The sequence below is a fragment of the Gadus chalcogrammus genome, chromosome 13, assembly GCF_026213295.1.
Source record: "Gadus chalcogrammus isolate NIFS_2021 chromosome 13, NIFS_Gcha_1.0, whole genome shotgun sequence".
In the NCBI taxonomy this organism is placed as follows: domain Eukaryota; kingdom Metazoa; phylum Chordata; class Actinopteri; order Gadiformes; family Gadidae; genus Gadus; species Gadus chalcogrammus.
The window spans coordinates 15,823,964-15,843,963 of NC_079424.1; the positions used below are offsets into that span (position 1 = coordinate 15,823,964).

Here is a 20,000-nt window from a genome sequence, read left to right on the forward strand (position 1 = left end):
GTAGGAAGAGGTAGGAGGCAGCTCTCTCACCGAGCTCTGGAGCTACTCTGCATCCTGTTCCCTTACCTTGTGTTTGCAGATTGCCTGTAGACATCCCCCCCACCCCCAATCCTTGCTTTCTTATATTTTTTCATTCATATATATATAAATATATATAGAATCTAATAATTGCCCCATTTAAACAACATTTAATTATGATACACCGTGTTTGTGCTCTTACGGGATCAATTGAAACCTTTTGATGAATCTAGACACACGATATATACATGATATACTTGTCACAGTTCATACTGTTAAATGTATCCTGTTATAATAATGTAAATATTGTGCACGAGTGATACTTAACACTTTGAAGGCTAACCGTGTTGTGTTCTAGGATAGAGGATTATTTTGTGTTTCTATTTCCTTAAATGACCAACAAATACATAAAGAAATACTAGCTGTTTAAGAACCATATCATCCTTCATGACGTCAGATTAAATTAAGCTGTAGTTAAGGTTTAAGTGATATAATCTGAGTGTAATTAGTTAGAAATTCCACAGCCATCTGTCAGCTATTAGTTAGTGGAATGCTCTGTGAGGCTATCTATTAAGAGTAGTCTGCACCTGTCTCTGTATGAGACAATTTCAATATTAGACCCCTCCTGGCTCAATTCTGACCAATCAGGAAATCTCTTCCCTGATTGGTTTTGGGAATCCATCTTTCCTGTCAATCACAGGCGCAGGAAAAGCAAGACTTCTTAATGGCAGAGACAAGTAGGGAGGGAGGGAGCATAGAGGAAGAAGATGTTTTTTTTGTTTACTTTCTAAATCTTGCTCTCTTCCGCTCTTTTCTCCTCTCTCTTTACATCTCTCAAATCTGAACTACAGCAGCTCTAAATCCAATTCAATGAATTCAACAACCAAACTAAATTTATCATAAGGAACATGATTAAATCATTCGTTATGGATTTTCAGATTCTTCAAGAGAGACCTGAATGAAAATTCACAAAGACCTGTGATGCAGGCCCTATATTGAAAAGGTATCGTTTGAATACAAAACAGTACGTAAGTGAAGTGGTACTTTTTCAATACATAATGGTACTCAAGTGAAGTGGTACTGTTTCAATACATAATGGTAATACTGGTTGGTTGGTCCTTCTTTTGAAATAAACCTGTATATGTTTTGATGTATCTTTTTCATAATGCATTTTAGCTGTAGGACTTTGGTATGTTGTCACTGTGCTATTCCTCCTTTAAATGTTTTATATCAAAGGATTATGTGGGTTTGTATTTATGTCTTTGTGTTTCTGTCAATATAGTTTTCTATTTCAATGTACCAAAAATATTGTATATAAAACCTCTCAATAGAAACATGCGTTGTTGTTTTTTACCAGGACTTGATTGTCTAAGTTTCCATTCACCCTCAGCCTATGAAAATCGATCACAACAATGAGACACCAAACAACACAGGCATACATTAATTTTGGTACCCACACATTTTGTATTGTATATGGCTATAATTAGTGTAGGATTTGTCGGTCTTGAACATCTTGAATCCTGATGCTCTGTCCCTCCAACTGATTTTTCCAGATCAATCGGGAGAGAATGACATTACTTACCATGTCTTTATGGTTTGGATAGAAAGTCTGATCGATCAGAGGGAACTTGTCCGAGCCCAGCCTCTTCTGGTTATTGATCAGTTGAGCAAACTAGAGAAAGAGAGGGAGAGAGAGAGAGGGGCCGAGAGACAGAGATCAATGGGGATTGAGAGAGATATTGATAATGAATGAGATAGAGTGAGAGAGAGAGAGCGAGAGGCAGAGAGAGGGAAAAAGAGAGAGAGAGAGAGAGAGAGAGGGGGAGAGAGAGAGAGAGAGAGAGAGAGAGAGAGAGAGAGAGAGAGAGAGTGAGAGAGGGAAAGACAGTTATAGGGATAGTCACAAAAGATGACATGAGTGGTACCACAATTGTTAGAAAAGCCAAGCCCAGCCCAATGAAACAACCATCAATTAAAATACCATCAGTATTATTAATGAATTGCACATGGCGATCATTGTTGGTGACATGACTCACGGCCCAAGGTTTGTCACTGAGGCTGTAGATGGAATCAAGGGAGTTCACCGAAGGGACCCCGGCATACTGCAGTCCAATGATCATGTTCTTGAAGTCCTCGTTCTGTGCCATGCTGAACGCATGCTGGCGCACCAGCACGAAGTCTGGCCGGAACGACCTGAAATGGTAGAGGGAGAGGAAACAGCGTCACACCTGTACAGGCTTAAGCAGCAGCTGAAGAAGACACAAAGTCAGGCCGGAAAGCCTAATATGGGGGAGGAAATGGACGCAAAGTCAGGCGGTAATGACCTTATAAGGTAGAGAGGAAGGTAGATACAAAATCACTAAGAACAAACAACATATGAAGAATGAACATGAATTAATATGATATGAATATGAGGATGGATTGAAACATATTCATAGTCATAGTGTCTTTATACGGTAGGTGCAGTTGGTTTATATTGATATCAGAGATTATTAATGCAACTTAAAACTACTGATAACGAAGAGCAGAGATGAGAAGAAGGGATTTGTGGAGAGGGTACAGAGAGAGAAAGAGAGAATCAGAGTGAGAATCAGGGCGAGAGACAGAGAGGTGAGAGAAGGGAAGAGCGTAGATCGAGAATTGTAATCAAACACTTGGAAGGCATGGTGAGGAATGTGTGTGCATGCATGCTTAGATTGTTTCTGTATGTGGGAGGGTGTGAATGTGTTTTGTGTTTTCTATTTTCCATTCGTTTCCAAACCACCAAGGACTACATTGATATAGGATTTGGCCCCAGGTTAATTGTTGACATTGTCTATGTCGAGAAGTAAATCAGCCATGATTTGCGCATGCCTTCAGACTTAGAGACTGAGAGGCACGCAGTTAGGATTCGTGTCAAAACTCTTGCTCATGAGCAACAGTGATGGATTTTGCTCCCGCTTCGACCCACTGGTTGCAATGCACTGGCTCAGCGGGGAAAATATTTACATTTGTGTTCAGTTGACGGCTCATTCAAACAACTGAGAACTGAGCGCTTCATTCTGGTTCAGAAGTAATTTCTCAAGCTGTGTACCAATCAGTTAAACACCCCCTCATTCACTTAACCTGGGACTAAAGTTGCTCTCACACTGCCTCAAGCGCAGCCACCATCTGCGCTCAGACTTCACAGAATCTGAGGGCCTTCAGCACTGGGTCCCTTTCTGCAGCTGACGGTCTCATCTTCAGAATCTGGTTGTTATTTTTTATAAGGCTTCTATCAACGTATGAATTTGTTGTCCTATACAAACTCAGGTCTTTTGTTTGTCTTAAAGTGTACCCAGGGTCTTTATCGGCATGAACACCCATAAAATAATCCCTCCAGACACTTTTTTTCATTGATAATCGAGTATAGAGCTTGGCGCCTCTGTCATATTATTTACGGTAGCCGGTAATCGTGTGGACTTCCTGGAAACATGAACCTACCGGTAAGGGACAGACTCGGAACACAGTCTTTTTTAATAAACTCCCGGTACGCTAATTAAGTTGTTGATGCTTCGTTTTATGTGTAGGGACCCTAATCATGCTACTGCAGGAGTTAGGTGCTATTTTGAGCAATATTAGTGGTAAAAAAAAATCTGATTTAGAAGCATTCACGGTGCCCCTAACCAATAACATGGAAGCAAAACAATGCCGGGCAAACTCTAGACTCCATTTTCAATGAAAAAAATGTATAGTATTTGATGGGTATACATGCCAAAACGAAGACCCTGGGTTTAATTTTCGCCAGAATTACACTTTAATGTCAAAACACACAATATTTTGTGTGAGTGTGACCATCCAGATATTATTTGGAGTGTGTGTGTGTGTGTGTGTGTGTGTGTGTGTGTGTGTGTGTGTGTGTGTGTGTGTGTGTGTGTGTGTGTGTGTGTGTGTGTGTGTGTGTGTGTGTGTGTGTGTGTGTGTGTGTGTGTGTGTGTGTGTGTGTGTGTGTGTGTGTGTGTGTGTGTTGAGCATGTGTGCCAGTCTCACAAAGTGTAATTGCAGGGTTGAGATGGATCTAATCAGACTAATGTGCTTCATTTCCTGGCAGTTTTGATGGCAGGGGACCACTGGGTACGGCATCGTCTCATCATAGAGTTTATAGAGTGCTCTGGATCGCTTGGTCTGACCTCTGACCTCCGCTGTTTGCTGTGTTGATGTGAGTAAGTGTGTGGTTTTTTGTTGTCTTGCAGTCCAGTATAATTACCAGAAACCTCAAACGTAGTTCATTTCGGATCAATCATCATCATTACTTACTGAAATACTACATTATGAAGCATTCCCTGAACTAAATCCATGGTTTAAAATACATTTTGGACAGCATAGCGGGCAATGTTTTGGGAAGTGGTGAGTGGTTAAATCTAGCATTGTTTTGGGAGTGGTTAGTGGTTAAATCTAGCATTGTTTTGGGAGTGGTTAGTGGTTAAATTTAGCTGTTTTCAGCATTGTTTTGAGTGGACGTGTGATTGCAACCACAACTTTATAAAATAATCGACTCAAATAAACAGAGAAGCTTTGGTGTCCACACCTCTGTTTGTCCTGATATAACAGGTCGCAAAAAGGGTCCACGGTCCACCTGTGTTATCTCCGCTTGTTTAGTCTACAGCCCGTGCCCTGGTGCATCTAAGCAGACCCAAAATAAGCTTATGAGCAACACATGTGTTTTGGCTATGATGACACCTCTTTGGCGTTATGAACCCAAAGGGTGCACGCTGCACTGACCTCATGACTTTAGTGGCGTTCCTCATGACCTGAAGGTCCACGCTGCAGGTTCCGTTTGAGTTGGACACAAGGTTGATCTCAGAGAACTCGGCCTGTTGGAAGAGAGGGAGAAAGAGATGTCGCTTTGCTTTAGGAACCGAGCACTCCAGCGATCTGTTGAAGAGCTCTGGTTATCTTTCAATTCTTGGCGTTTTTTGTTTTGAATGGCGTGTCCCTGTTTACATTGCCATTGTTGTTATAATCAACATTTTCTTACAATCTTTAACGTTGATCAGAATGTCTCATCAAGGTGACGGTCAATCTCGAGAAAGGACTGATTTTCTTATTCATTCATACGTACTCATCATCATTCCGTAAATTTTTGACATAAACAGAAATATTGAAGATGGCGATGGAGTTAAAAATTGAAAGGAAAACGGCCTAGTTTGCCACAGCAAACCCCTTTTGTTGTTTTTGCTTGTTTTTCCCCAAGGGAAACACAAAGAGACACATTTTACATTCAGTGTTTCTCTCCTGACCGTTGCCTTTGGTGTGAACTCTGTTGACAGACTGGAGGAGACACCTGGCAGTCAACATGTATTAACTGTGAAGCGGCTGACTTCAACATTCTGGGACAAGACAAAAAAACGGAAACACAAAATAGCCCCTTCAATTGTATCATTGTGGCTTTGTGGTCCTTTTACTTTTAGAATGAGACATCTTGCTGAAATGCTGTAGAACCAGATTGGGGAATTTAATGTCATGAGGCCATATACTTCATTGATTTACTTTAAGATTTACCCTTTATTGCCAGAGGTAAATCTCGATAAAATACAACCACGTCTGGTTTCCAGAGTATAAGCACAAGTCACTTAACCGAGTGATTCAGCATGACAAAGGCTCTCCTCCACATGACTCTCAGTATGATTCAGCCGCTTCACAAAGACAAACGAGGACTGATGACGCTTGCATCAGTCTTAAGTCTGTGTTTTATATTTATAAATTATTAATCAACACTACTTTGACGACTACATTGAGTATTTCCTTCATTAAGTATGTAGTGAGTGATAGCCTCTTCCCCTCAACAATAATTGTTTATTTATGTATATATATTTTTTTTTTATGATGCTCCGCAGCCATCTGTACCTGCTCTACTTTGATGTCGTAATCTCCAAGAATCTTCTTCCCCCGGAACACTTTGGCCCTTTAAGAGCAGAGAGGAAGAGAGAAGAGAGGAGAAGAGAGGAGGGGAGGAGGAGAGGGGAGGAGGAGAGAGGAGAGTAGACAAGGAGGAGGAGAGATAGCAGAGAGGGGAAGAGGAGGAGAGGAGGAGAAGAGAAGAGAGAGGAGACGAGACAAGGAGGGAGGACACGAGACAAGGAGGAGGGAGGGGAGGAGAGGAGACAAGGAGGAGGGAGGACAGGAGAGGAGACAAGGAGGAGGGAGGACAGGAGAGAGGAGAAGGGGAGGATAGAGTAGAGGAGAAGAAGAAGAGACGAAAAGAGTTGTTAGCTTTTATTATAACAAAACATTAATCAACTTATGCAATATATTATTACGCTAGTGAAGATGCAGGCAACTTGGTCTCATTACATGCACACAGAGGCACACGCACACGCACACACACACACACACACACACACACACACACACACACACACACACACACACACACACACACACACACACACACACCTGCGACTGGATATGTTCTTCTTTACTGACATCAATTAGTTTAGAAAAACACTAAACGTATTATCTGCTCCTAGTATACGTCTCCCTCTACTGGAGGGAGGGGTGATGTGGTAGACTAACCCGCCCAACCATTAGAGCAATACCACATAGATCTTTATCGACAAGCTCCTAAGACAACGACATTAACATATTTTCTATTTTAAGATGATGATATTCTAACTGCTTTTTTTTAGCAGTTCCTAATACATTTTCATGATACTCTTCTAACAACTCCCCCCCCCCACACACACACACACAAAACCATTCTTGTGACAATGAACCCCACCAGTCAGTGATTTGTTCTTTGTTTCAGCTACCGTCTGTTTAAAAGTCAGAGATAGTCCAATGCACACAGGATGGTTGTGGGCAGGGTGATACATAACACAAAGACAGACAGATACAGACATAAAAGAAGGCATAAAGAAAAGACATGGAGACAGACGTATATACAGACTGAGAGACCGACATAAAGACAGAAGAAGAGACAGACATATATACAGACATAGAAACATACATGTAGACAGATATGGTGGCAGACAGACATATATACAGACTGAGAGACAGACATGAAGACAAAGAGACAGACATATATACAGACATAGAAACAGACATGTAGGCCTGATATGGTGGCAGACAGACATATATACAGACTGAGAGACAGACATGAAGACAAACAAAGAGACAGACATATATTCAGACATAGAGACAGACATGTAGACAGATATGGTGGCAGACATAAGAGATGGACATAAAGACAGACGTTAAGACAGACATACAGACGGATATAGAGACAGACTTAAAAACAGACTTAGTGACGGACGGAGGGGCAGATATAGAGACAGCCAGAGATAGCAAGAGACAGACATAGAGGCAGGCATTGAGAGAGACATACAGACAAACATGTTGACAGACCGATAAAGATACTGAGAGACAAGAATAGATGCAGCCATAAAGACTGGGGTGGATAGATGTGGAGTGGAAACACAACCAGATGGAGGGGCCTGACACACAGATGAGATCTAGATTAGTGTTGCTCTATACAAGCTTGTCTTGTTTATGACATCACATTGTACTAAAGGTAGTAAATACATCAACAATCATTTGCACCCCACGCATCGCTGATTTGTTGCGCAGCACAAGTTCCAGTAAATCCAATCAAGGATGCCAGTTGTTTTCTTTCTTGTAGAACTGATTGCCTGTGTATACAACCACAGTGTTCCATCCACAGTCATCCTCCACAGGCACATCTTTAGATAGGAAGACTGTGTGATCGATAGCGGGACCTTCCACATTTCCTACAGAATTTGTTGTACTCTCTTCGTGGTGATAAGGATGGCGATGAAATCGAAGATGATGGTGAGGACAACAACGGCTATTATTACTATGATTGTGTTGTATTCTCACAAGCTGTGCGGGCATGTGGCTGCTTGTCTCTGACGCGCCGGAGAAGAACATACGCAGCCTGCTCTATAAGCGCCACACCATCTGCAAGGGAGGTATTTGTGGCCTTATCCCATTATACCAAACCGTCCTGCATGGCTCAACTCGGTTTGACTCGGCGCGACAGAGCAACACGGCCGAGATCTACGCCTCCATGACAACAGGATCACCTGCTTGCAGGTGTAGACTTCACTGATTGGGGCCGTTTGCACAACAACACTCATTGCACCCTATTTAGTTTTACATTACAGCCCATGGTAAAATGGGGAGGACATTATCCTGCAACATGCACACTAAGCTGTCCACATTCTGGCCAACAAGCCTGGGATCGCCACCAGCAGCAGCCTCCTGCCGTCCTTGGCCCCAGGCCAGGGCAGCACACATTTATCACTTGACAAGCACTTTTTCTCTTTCTTGCTCTGGTATCCGCAAGCTCTGTGTATTTTTTTACAGTTGTACAATTTGTTCGGCTGCTAGTGCTGCTTTTCTGTGCAGAGTGAGAGAGAGAGAGAGAGAGAGAGAGAGAGAGAGAGAGAGAGAGAGAGAGAGAGAGAGAGAGAGAGAGAGAGAGAGAGAGAGAGAGAGAGAGAGAGGAAGACAGTATAGGGATAGTCACCAAAAAAACGAACAAGAGTTGTACGCACACAAGTGGTAGAAAAGCTGCATCAAAGATAGCAAAGGGACAGTTTGTGCTTCTAAAGAGAGATGTTGGTTTTCCTCAAGTATTCGCTGCTCATTTGGTGAATTTCCTGCAGAATGGCTCAAGTTGACAAGCTGTGCTAAATCAGTGCGAAAGAAAGAATGAGGGACCTGATGAAATGGCTCCAGCAGATACTTAGCACACAATGGACCATGCTTTTCAGCCGCCTTATTGGCTGTTGGCAGGCAGGGGCTCCTCCGCAGTATGGGCCAATTATATCACTCGACTGCGAAGCCCCTGATGCAGCCTTTACCTCTATCTAATTAACAAATGGTGCTGTCAGATGCTAGCCAATCAGGTATGAGCCTGAGCTCAACTAATGGGGTTGTTGTCCACAGTGGAGCAAGCCCAAACATAGGCAATCTTTTTAGTCTCTATTATCTTCTGATGAATAACTTTTATTATGTAAGACAAGCTATTGGTTAAATCTATTATTATTTCAATCACATTGAACAAACTTGATTATCAAGGCTCATCTGAATGGATATTTTACTGACATTACGGAACCGATTACGTAAGCTTTTAGTTATTAGTCATCTATAAATGGCTGAGGGGAAATCCAGAAAGATTTTAAAGGGTTTTGTTTGTAACTAGGGCAAGGTATTATTAATAACATTACTAACTCTTTCTTCAACTTTCTAACTGTTTCCAATCTAGAAGCTAGGTAGCTGAGACCTCCTTCATCAAGGAAATTTTTTTAAAACGGCTTTAGAAGCCAAAAATATGAATTATGGGTGTGATGGTGAATGCCGCATGTTAAAGTGTTTGGAGAGAAATGTGTTTGGTTGTAAATCAGGCAATTACATTCTCTGTTTACACTGTATAGCAAAAGCAACCTCATATAGTTTCTGCTTTCATAAGTGACCAGCATCAATTGATGGTCAGGCCAATCCACAAAACATGGAAGGATCAGGTCTCAGCATTGCTGTGTGTCTGTCTGTAAGTCTTTGTCAGTGCATCTTTGACTCCATTACAGCGTGGTCACATGATCTCATCTGATTCCATTATTGATTAGTGGAGTCTGAGTCTCTGAGATACACACACAGGGTTTGGCCCAAATTAAGATCTTAAGATCAATGCTTGGTGATTCAAGGGATGTGTGTGTGTGTGTGTGTGTGTGTGTGTGTGTGTGTGTGTGTGTGTGTGTGTGTGTGTGTGTGTGTGTGTGTGTGTGTGTGTGTGTGTGTGTGTGTGTGTGTGTGTGTGTGTGTGTGTGTGTGCGCGTGCGTGCGTGAAACTCAGAGAGAGATTTGGAATACAGGAGTTGAGGAAAAGGCCAACCAGTCAACAATTTAAGTTGGATTTAGTTCACAAGATAATCATTGCAGCAGGGAGTACAAGATAATGGCCGGAGTGGAAAAATCTATTTGTGAATGCCGCACCAAGCCACAGCTCAGTTGCACCCAGCTCAATATCTTCTTCTATTGTTTACAGAGTACACCAAGAAGCTCTTTAGCCCTCTTGGCGTGGCAGTGGAACGAGCAACCACCCAGAGTTGGCAAATGCCCACGTCAAATCCCTGATAATCCCTGATATTGTAATGGTACACTACTGTACATGACACTACTAAATTATACTGCACCTTGCTATGAAGAAATATAAATCTGTCTTGCTAGAAGGAAATACCTTCATCATAAATATAATCAAAAAGATGATGAAGATGGCTCCCGCATGGAGTGGTATGAAAGCAGGAAAGGCCATTGTGCCGGATGTAATTCTAAAGTGGTTTTACCTTTAAAATAAAAGGTGCCCGGGGCATATCATGCTCCAATGCTGAGATAAGGTTGAGAAAACTACAATTGCAAGGAATCATCAGCTGGAAACAAAAGGATGTGTTATCACAGTCTCTCTCTGTCTCTCTCTCCCTCTCCCCCCCTCTCTCTCCCCCCCCTCTCTCTCTCTCTCTCTCTCTCTCTCTCTCTCTCTCTCTCTCTCTCTCTCTCTCTCTCTCTCTCTCTCTCTCTCTCTCTCTCTCTCTCTCTCTCTCTCTCTCTCTCTCTCTCTCTCTCTCTCTCTCTCTCTCTCTCTCTCTCTCTCTCTCAGGGCAGTTCCGTGTTCATCAACCTCCCACTGGCTTTTCTTTGAAGGTAATGATTGCCAACAACCGGTAGAACCCTTGACATCCCACATCTGCAGTCCTGATGGGAGTTTTAGTACCAAAGAAACGCAAAGTATTACTAACACAGTGTTGGAGGATGTATTGGACCATATTAGTTCTCTGTCAATCTCACTGTCACACATTTATTATTAAATTTTGTTATGATTTTCAATAAAACTAATTTCATGACCCATTGCCACAGCCTGAACAATATTATGTATTGTTTTTCATTTTGGGTGCCAAATATGTGGGCGCGCACCCTCACACACACACACACACACACACACACACACACACACACACACACACACACACACACACACACACACACACACACACACACACACACACACACACACACACACACACACACACACACACACACCACACACACACACACACACACACACACACACACACACACACACACACACACACACACACACACACACACACACACACACACACACACACTCATCCCCTGGTTTGGTGTGCATTGCTTTGCTTTCTGGGCTGTATCACAGATTATACAAACGATTATGCTATGGTGCAAGAAGATGTTAAATCCAACCCTTTTCTGCAGTTATCGCTCCTCCTGCCTGGGCCAATGATGTGCAACCTCTCATGAGAATCCATTTCTGTCATCACATTCCTGGGTCCAATTGGCTAATTTATTACAGTTCGGAAGAAGAGCACTGTTGAGTTAAAATGCAAATTACAGAGGCTGTAAATGACGAGGGATGGAACGATAGATTTGTTCATCTGGTTGTCAGCAGGCCAGATTTCCACTGGGATGTTATACTAATCCTGTTTTTGTTTATTTTGAGAGATACCATTCGACAGAAGCGACGTGAATATTGCCTGAATAGCCACAGTTACCCACATTTATCTCCTCGTCCTGCATTGTGTGTGTGTGTGTGTGTGTGTGTGTGTCCGTGTGTGTGTGCGTGCGTGTGAGCGCCTGTGTGTGAGTGTGCATGTGGGCGTTTGCATGTGGACCAGCAATCCCTGCAATTGTGTCAGTAGTCTTCGGAGAGGAGACGTTTCCAACTGTAATTGTTCCTCTTATCATCACTCCACAATAATTTGGCAGGAATAAGTTCCCCTCCCTGGTGTCAGTCTCCTCTGCCTCTTTATTATCCCTTCCACCCACACTGTCCTAGTTTACATGCACAACTGTGCTCTTTGCTCTTCTGTGCGTATTCTGGCAGTGGTTCAGGGGGCTGAACAGGTGGTCCCAACCTCTGCTCCTCAAAGCACAATGTCGAGGTGTCCCTGACCAAGACGCCTCCGCCTAACTGCTCCCCGACGGCTGGCTGTTGCCTTGCACGGTGACAGCGCTGTTAGTGTGTAAACGTGTGCAGTGATGGGTGATTGTGAGACAATAACTGCAAAGCGTTTCGAGTGGTCATGGGTGACAAAAGCGCTACATATGAATGGCATGTCCATTGCAATCTGTCTATTGAAAACTGGAAAATGGGCAGTTGAAACTGAGGCAAACACTAAGGAATGGTAATTGGGCATTTTCCCAATACATCAAACATTCAGTGGCCTCAGTTCTTCCACTATCCTCAATCTTTTCTCAACCACAGGTTCACTGGACCCTGGATCAGTATGAGTTCAGACCGTGTGCTCAGACCTGATACAGGCCTCTCACTCCTACATCCACAAGGCTACATGGTTAAAGGGCAGAGAAGGACAGTGCACAAGCAATTATTCATAACAACCATGCCACATGGTTGACAATGAGGCAATCCAGTCAGCAACAACAGCCTCATCATAGCAGATTGTCAATTTACTTACTAACTAAATTACTTTTGCTTTTCCAGAAGGAACATTTGTCCCGGTTAAAGGTTGTGCTGTTCAATTTTGTCTCGCTGTGTTAACGCGTTTGTTTAAAAGTAAGCTTAGACATTTGGGCTCAGCTTCTCATTTTGCAGCTTTCAAACTGTGCACCGTTTGTCTCAGACAGAATTCCCCATTGAAAGAAACTTGAATTGAATCTCTTCTGTGGGGTAGAACAAAGCAGCAGTGCAATAACTTGCTCTGAAACGCATACTCACTCTGAGCACACATCAACAATATTTATCTAACTCAGGCAAAAGACATCCAAAATCCCCAGTTATTTGTTTATTTCTTGATTTCATCAATATCAGTGAACTCCAATAAGCCTTGTCTCTGGTCCAGAAAGCAGCATAGCTTTCTAGTTTATTTCACCATTGATTTTAAAACACATCTAGAAGTTATAGAGCACACACAGCTCAGCAGATTCTCACTTCTGACAATGTCACAAGTTATCACGATGAAAATGTCCTGCCTCCCACTACATTACCACCTCCTGGGGAGCAAGCGGAGGAGGAGGAGGAAGAGGAGGAAGAGGAGGAAGAGGAGGAGGAGAAGAGTGATGTTCTTAATGGTAGGTTTAGACAGGGTACCAAAGAGAGAGAGAGAGAGATGGCCACTTTTATTGCAGGAAACCTACTTGAGCTGGAAAGCCAATAATACACGCACACGCATACACACAAACACAGACACAAAGTGCATGCTGTTTGAACGGGCTTCCAGATGAACACCACCTACATGTTTGTGGAACCACTTATAGTCAACTTCAAGTCCAATCCATCATATTCACTTCTTCATCAACACAGCGGAAACAAACACGCGCTCGCTCCCCATGAATTCACTCACTCATCTCATCCATCCCTCAGCCAGCTGTAGTCGAACCATCATCACATCACATATTGTTTCTGTATTTGGTAAGCAAGCAGCATTGGGATGTTCTGCGCGGCTTTGTGTGTGTGTGTGTGTATGTGTGTATGTGTGTGTGTGTGTGTGTGTGTGTGTGTGTGTGTGTGTATGTGTGTATGTGTGAGAGTTTATGTGTGTGTGTGTGTGTGTCTGTGTGTGTGTCTGTGTGTCTGTGTGCATGTGTTTGTGTCTGTGTGTGCCCCTTTTGACATAAACAGCTAATGATGTGTATGGTGTTTCCTATTTTTAAAGGAGAGTGAAAGAGAAATAGAGGGACAAAGAGACAGGGAGGGAGAGACAGAGGGCGATATAGAAATAGGAAACAGATGCACTCTGGTAAATTAGACAGACCAGGAGCACATTAGAGACCCAACTTTGCACTAAAGGAGGTTGACAGAGGCTGCTTTTTCGCAGAGATGTTGCCATTACACATATAAAATGTAAGCCTTACTGTATTTGGACAAAACCCCTGCCTGACAATAGGCCATGTCTGAGTCTCACCTTGTCATGTTGTCCTAGAATGAAGAAATCATGCACAAAAAGCCTCTTCAGATCGTCCAGGTAAAGTTTGCCATTGATATGCTGCACTTGGTGACCACTGTTGCAATTTAAATGTCAACAAAGGTCATCACATATTCATACACTCCACCAGTACTAAGTTTAAAACCCCCAGCAGCACAAACACTAAGGAAAACACCGCTTTGTAGACGTACTGCAATGACAAACACAAGCACACCAATCTCCTGGTCAGCCTCCGGGTGCATTGTGGTCTTTTATTGCGGCTGTGTATTTCCAGAGCACCCATGGCATTCATCGGGGGCTGAGTTGCAAAAATTACGTGCAATCGTGTAATATGCTTTTGAGGGGAAAACCGAAATCGCAGAGTTGGATAAATCTTATCCTTTTTCTCCTGTCCACCCTTTCCATATCTTCAAGTGTACAACTATTACACATTCTCTCTTGCATCGTCCTCTCTCCTTTGGCTTCCCTTCACCTCTCTCTCTCTCTCTCTCTCCCCCTCTCCCCCCCCCCCTCTCTCTCTCTCTCTCTCTCTCTCTCTCTCCCTCTCTCTCTCTCTCTCCCTCTCTCTCTCTCTCTCCCTCTCTCTCTCTCTCTCCCTCGCCCTCTCTCTCTCTCTCTCTCTCTCTCTCTCTCTCTCTCTCTCTCTCTCTCTCTCTCTCTCTCTCTCTCTCTCTCTCTCTCTCTCTCTCTCTCTCTCTCTCTCTCTCTCTCTCTCTCTCTCTCTCTCTCTCTCTCTCTCTCTCTCTCTCTCTCTCTCTCTCTCTCTCTCTCTCCTATCCTTTTCTTTCATCCAATTGAGAGGGCGGTGGAATAGGATGAATTCCAGAGAAACTAAGTTGATACCATGTCTGCACTTCTTCAGAAATGCCTTTGATCCAGCGGGCGCCTTATGAAAACATAAAGCTGTACTCACATCCTCTAGTGAGAACACGAGAACCAGCCGTTAGACCCAGTTATATAGCTCTCCCAAAACACACCTTAGGGTGTTTCAACACTATTTGACCAAAGAGTTGTGGGCCAGTTTAATCTCATTCAATTGGAAAAGGACACGCAAATGTTTACTGTATTCCTCACTTCCTTCACTGGACTTTTCTACTACTCAATGCAATTCATTGTGCAGCAGAGCTCAAATGGCTTGGTCAGTGATTGGTTATTGTTGCATTACCATGAGGCGAGGTGCAGCATACCTTTTCGGATCTATATCAAAGTCTGTAGTAATGTGGGGAATGCATATTGACATTTAATGTCCCAACAGCAACTAACCAATCAATTTAAAGAACCTAACCAAGCCACAATGGATTGCAATCAAAAAGAGAACTCCCCAAATAAATTGCTAATAGCAAAGGAAACACGCTGGCTGCAGCTGAATGATTGCCTCCAATCAGAAGTCAGTTCACGTATGCACTGCTACTGGACAGACACCCTCCCTTGGCTCGGTATTGAGAGCCAATCAGAGCCACTGTGGTAATAGGCCGATCCTCCTGGACCTGTAGATCTTTGTGATAAACAATAGTTTTGACTACACAAAAATCAAGAAAATTAAAATCATAAAGATCAAATAGCATGGCATCCACCTCCATAGGAGACTATTGTAGCTATAGCCGATCGGGGAAAACAAAGCAAACAGGGATTTGTTTTTATTGTTGAGGATACCTGTTGCTAACTGATCTGTAGTCATGGAAGCAACACTACAAAGCTGATTGGACAATGCGGAAGCATTGACAGTTACCATAGTGTGGTTACATCCTGATAAGAGAATAATGTTTGATATAAATATATATTTATAAAGATATAGATATATACAAACACATATATATATATATATATATATATATATATATATATATATATATATGTGTGTGTGTGTGTGTGTGTGTGTGTGTGTGTGTGTGTGTGTGTGTGTGTGTGTGTGTGTATATATACATATATTAACGTTTAGATTAGAAAAAACTGATACTGAACTGATTCCAATAAAATGCTAACAAGTTAGGGCTGTTCAGGCTGGGTTTCATGATGAATCATCTGCAGCCACAAGAATTATTTTTTCAATGTGATGTAAGTTATGAGCTGCCAGATATTCTTAATTAATCTCTGCATGTGGTGTGTGTGTGTGTGTGTGTGTGTGTGTGTGTGTGTGTGTGTGTGTGTGTGTGTGTGTGTGTGTGTGTGTGTGTGTGTGTGTGTGTGTGTGTGTGTGTGTGTGTGTGTGAGAGTGTGTGTGTGAGTGTCTGTGTGTGTGAGTGTGTCTGTGTGTGTGTAAAGGGCAGCACAGTGAGAGTATTGGTGTTAGCCAGTGTTTGGGGCTGCAGGGAGGCTTAGACAGGGTAATAGGACTGCTATAAAATAATTGTGCCTCCTTTAACATCATTTAATATCTGCTGCCCTACTCATGAGGCTTAAAGCCGCTGCTCACAGAATGTACTGAAAATGTAATCAGGGATCCATCCGTTTTCTCAGAGGATCCCCACTCCAAAATAATTATTTTGGTTTGGCGCCAACCCTTTGGATCGTTTTCTTAACGTCTTGCTCCATTTCTTTCTTTCTTCCTTTTGCTCTATTTCGCTCAACAACGCCTGTCAAGTTGGCAGCCATTAAAAGGAGATCAGATTAGCCCCTTAGTTTCCGTTGGAAAACCACCATTAGTTTGACAGCCCGCTAGGTTAAGCCTTTTACACAAACCATATCCCATATCCCATTAAACATTCACTATTCCTCTGGGCGAGTACCTTGCAGCTCATGAACACATACAACCTAACATGCTGTCCTAACAGCACTGATCCCGCTGTCCCTGAATATGCGATCCTCTCTGAAGATCCATTCACAGCACCTGCAAATTGACACCTTCTGTTCTCAACCACAGCTCTCGCCTAAAAAACAGCGTCTCATGACTTCCAGTTATAGTAAGGAAGGAGTGGACCACCAATGCATTTAACAACCTCGAACACAGAATACCTCTATTCCTAAGCTGTCTCTACAGTATACCTTAATGTGTCTCTAAACCCTAATAAAGGCTCTGAAAAAGCTCAATTACTTTCTCTTGGTATGGATGAGGGGACGCTGTTTATGCAAATAGGATAATAGCAGGTTTAGCTAAGCTAGCAACAGGATGTACGGCACAGGATGCATACAGTTTCACACTAATGGTATCATGTTTTCGCATTGGTTGGCTGAAACATTTAATCTCTTTTGATCATTCTAGAGTAAGGAAGCCTCATCATTGAAGGATGGAAGAAAATCTCTCTTTTTGAAAATATTACCAATAAATCGAATCATCCGTTCCCCTTGGTTTTAGTATAAGATAAAGAGTTTCCTTAGCATCTTAGTGTTGGTGGTATTGTTCCACTCTTTTCACACACATTAAATTCTTCCCCTTTCCTGCCCTCTCTCTGCCTCACTCACTTCTCCTTTCCATGCTCTGCAATAGTATCACTTGGTTTGCCTTCCGCCATTTTAATCTCTCATCCTTTTTTTCCCGTCAACCTTGCCTCTGTGTGTTCAGAGTGTATGTGTGTATGGGCGCTTGATCCTATGCGTGTGTGTGTGTGTGTGTGTGTGTGTGTGTGTGTGTGTGTGTGTGTGTGTGTGTGTGTGTGTGTGTGTGTGTGTGTGTGTGTGTGTGTGTGTGTGTGTGTGTGTGTGTGTGTGTGTGTGTGTGTGTGTGTGTGTGTGTGTGTGTGTGTGTGTGTGTGTGGACTGCAGTGGTAGAATGTGAAAGCCCCAGGGTGGACGGTCTGCGATGATGGTGCTCAGAGAGTGGAAGGAAGCACGTGTCACCATCCCTTCTGACGCCATCATCAGCACTAACCTTCATGGCTCTCTGGTCCCTGATCAGGCTGCAGGTTTCGGATATATGGTGAAGCTTAAACCAGAACCCCAACTCAAGCGAGTGCTTACCCAGACCGTCAGGATTGGTCGGTTCAAGAACCGCTGTCTGAGCGTAGTCAGATCTTGGAATCTAAAAACCGAAAACACTTGCCTTCCCTGAATTCTGAGTTAACATATCTTGTTAACTTGATATTCATGTTTTCCTTTCCTCACTCACATCCAAGAGTCGATATTTATATGCATATTGTTGAACATGAAAACAACACAGAGCAGTCTCCTGAAACCTTTGTCTGCTTTGCTTCCTGTGCCATCGTCCCATCTCCACCCAACTCTGTCTGTTCATCTGGTTCGCTAATTATGAATTCTAAAATGAGTCTTTCCCTAAAACAATTTGTCTTCACATCTTCCCTCTCTTGCTTGTTCATTGTCCTTTTAGTATTTTGTGTAGAGAGAAGCTCTCTCTCTCATTCTCTCTCTCTCTCTCCTGCCCTCTCTCTCTCTCCCGCTTATCCCGGCCGTCCTTTGGAGAGAGGGCTTTATAGCTTCCCATCATCCTCTATTGCAGGCATTAGATCCCATCACAGTGGGCACAGCTAAAGCATGTTCCCTTCCATCTCCTGTCTGCTTTCCTCCTCACCATCTATTTGACCCTCTATTCTTCATCCTTGTTCAAGCCTCTGCACAATGTCAGCACACAACACTTACAGCCCTCCCATCTCCCTATCCCCTTCCTCACCTCTTTTTTTTTCAAACATATATTTATTGGGTTTTAGTTTTTCTTTACAGTATAGACAAGCAGAACACAAGCAGAACACCCAAACAGCGCGTGCACACTGACAAAGCAGAAAGAAACACATCCACCCCCGTCCCCCCTCCCCACAACAAAAGGATCAAAACAAAAGGATCATGTATGTTAAAATAATACAAAACCGATATGGAAATAGTACATGTAACTGTATAAAAATTCTGCATCCATATCTATACATATATGAAGCAATAGAATACTAATATTATGCATGAGCAAGCCTTTACACAATAATGAACAGACAATAAAACAATAAGACAATAAAATATGAATCGATAAACGATGAGAACAAGAAATAAACCCCTTCCTCTCCTCTAACATTCTCTATTCGTCACCTCCTCCTTCCCTCCTCTTCCTCCCAACCTTTCAAATCTCCCCTTCTTCTTGGGGCTTAGTTATGGTTGGACGTCGACACAACGCAAGGGGGTTTACGCACATTATGTCCTTGGGGACCCTCCTTGTGTCCACTGCAAGGGCCTGACCTTCGCCTTCCAAAACGGTGACCTTGCGTCGAGGTGACGCAGCAGCAAGGGCTGTGATTGGTCTGCTCATGAAGAAGAAATAAATCCGATGCAGAATCAAAACAGCTTCACGACTGCGTGGAAGCGACTGCGTGGTCATTGCGTTGCGTTGACGTCCAACCATAACTAAGCCTTTACTCTTCACCCTGCCTTCCTCTGCCAGCAACCCTTCCTCCCCCATCTCCCTCTCCTCTTTGCCTCAACTACCTCTTGTCTCTTCTTCATCTCTTCCCCTGCTCTCCAGCCTCGCTCTTCGGGTGCATTGTACCGTTCATGTGTATTTTAGAGTTAGAGAACACCAGATAAACAACAACAGAGTCAGTGAGAGCCGTCAAAGAGAACATTGCAGGGAGAAGGACCTTAAACTATATAATCATGATCATCAGGGCAGAGCAACTGGCTCCTGTTTTCTGTCTGACAGTCACAGTGAGATGTGAGTGTATTGAAGCAGGCAGTAGCCCAAGGCCAACCACACACAAGCACACACAAGCACACACACACACACACACACACACACACACACACACACACACACACACACACACACACACACACACACACACACACACACACACACACACTCTCAGAATAAAGGAAACATTTCTTATTGTTCTCATATGAAACAGCAGACCATTCGATTGTGATGCTCGCACACATGCATGTGCAAATGAACACCAACAACCCCCCAATCACAAACACACACACACACACACACACACACACACACACACACACACACACACACACACACACACACACACACAGTGTGAGTGTTTCAGTTGTTAAGCTGAGCTCAGCATGGAGAGTATTTTCTAGTCACGACCCAAGAGAGCAGCAGCCGTTCAGCTGCCTACGCAGCTACATACACAA

General features: G+C 43.1%; 2 protein-coding genes across 2 annotated transcripts in view; one reads left to right on the forward strand and one right to left on the reverse strand.

Annotated features, from left to right (window-relative positions):
- The window catches only part of LOC130402570 (metalloproteinase inhibitor 4-like), a 9,209-nt gene extending 7,871 nt beyond the window's left edge, over positions 1-1,338 (forward strand). Inside the window, exon 5 of the mRNA XM_056606792.1 lies at positions 1-1,338. This exon is cut by the window's left edge and continues 670 nt beyond it. The gene's annotated coding sequence lies outside the window, so the exon portion shown is untranslated.
- syn2b (synapsin IIb) overlaps positions 1-20,000 on the reverse strand; it is a 50,705-nt gene that overhangs the window by 18,132 nt on the left and 12,573 nt on the right. Inside the window, exons 2-5 of the mRNA XM_056606791.1 lie at positions 5,884-5,941; positions 4,759-4,850; positions 2,055-2,211; positions 1,601-1,690 (exon numbers count right to left, since the gene is read on the reverse strand). Of these exons, the coding sequence (XP_056462766.1) occupies positions 1,601-1,690; positions 2,055-2,211; positions 4,759-4,850; positions 5,884-5,941 (397 nt within the window). The remainder of the gene's footprint in view (positions 1-1,600; positions 1,691-2,054; positions 2,212-4,758; positions 4,851-5,883; positions 5,942-20,000) is intronic.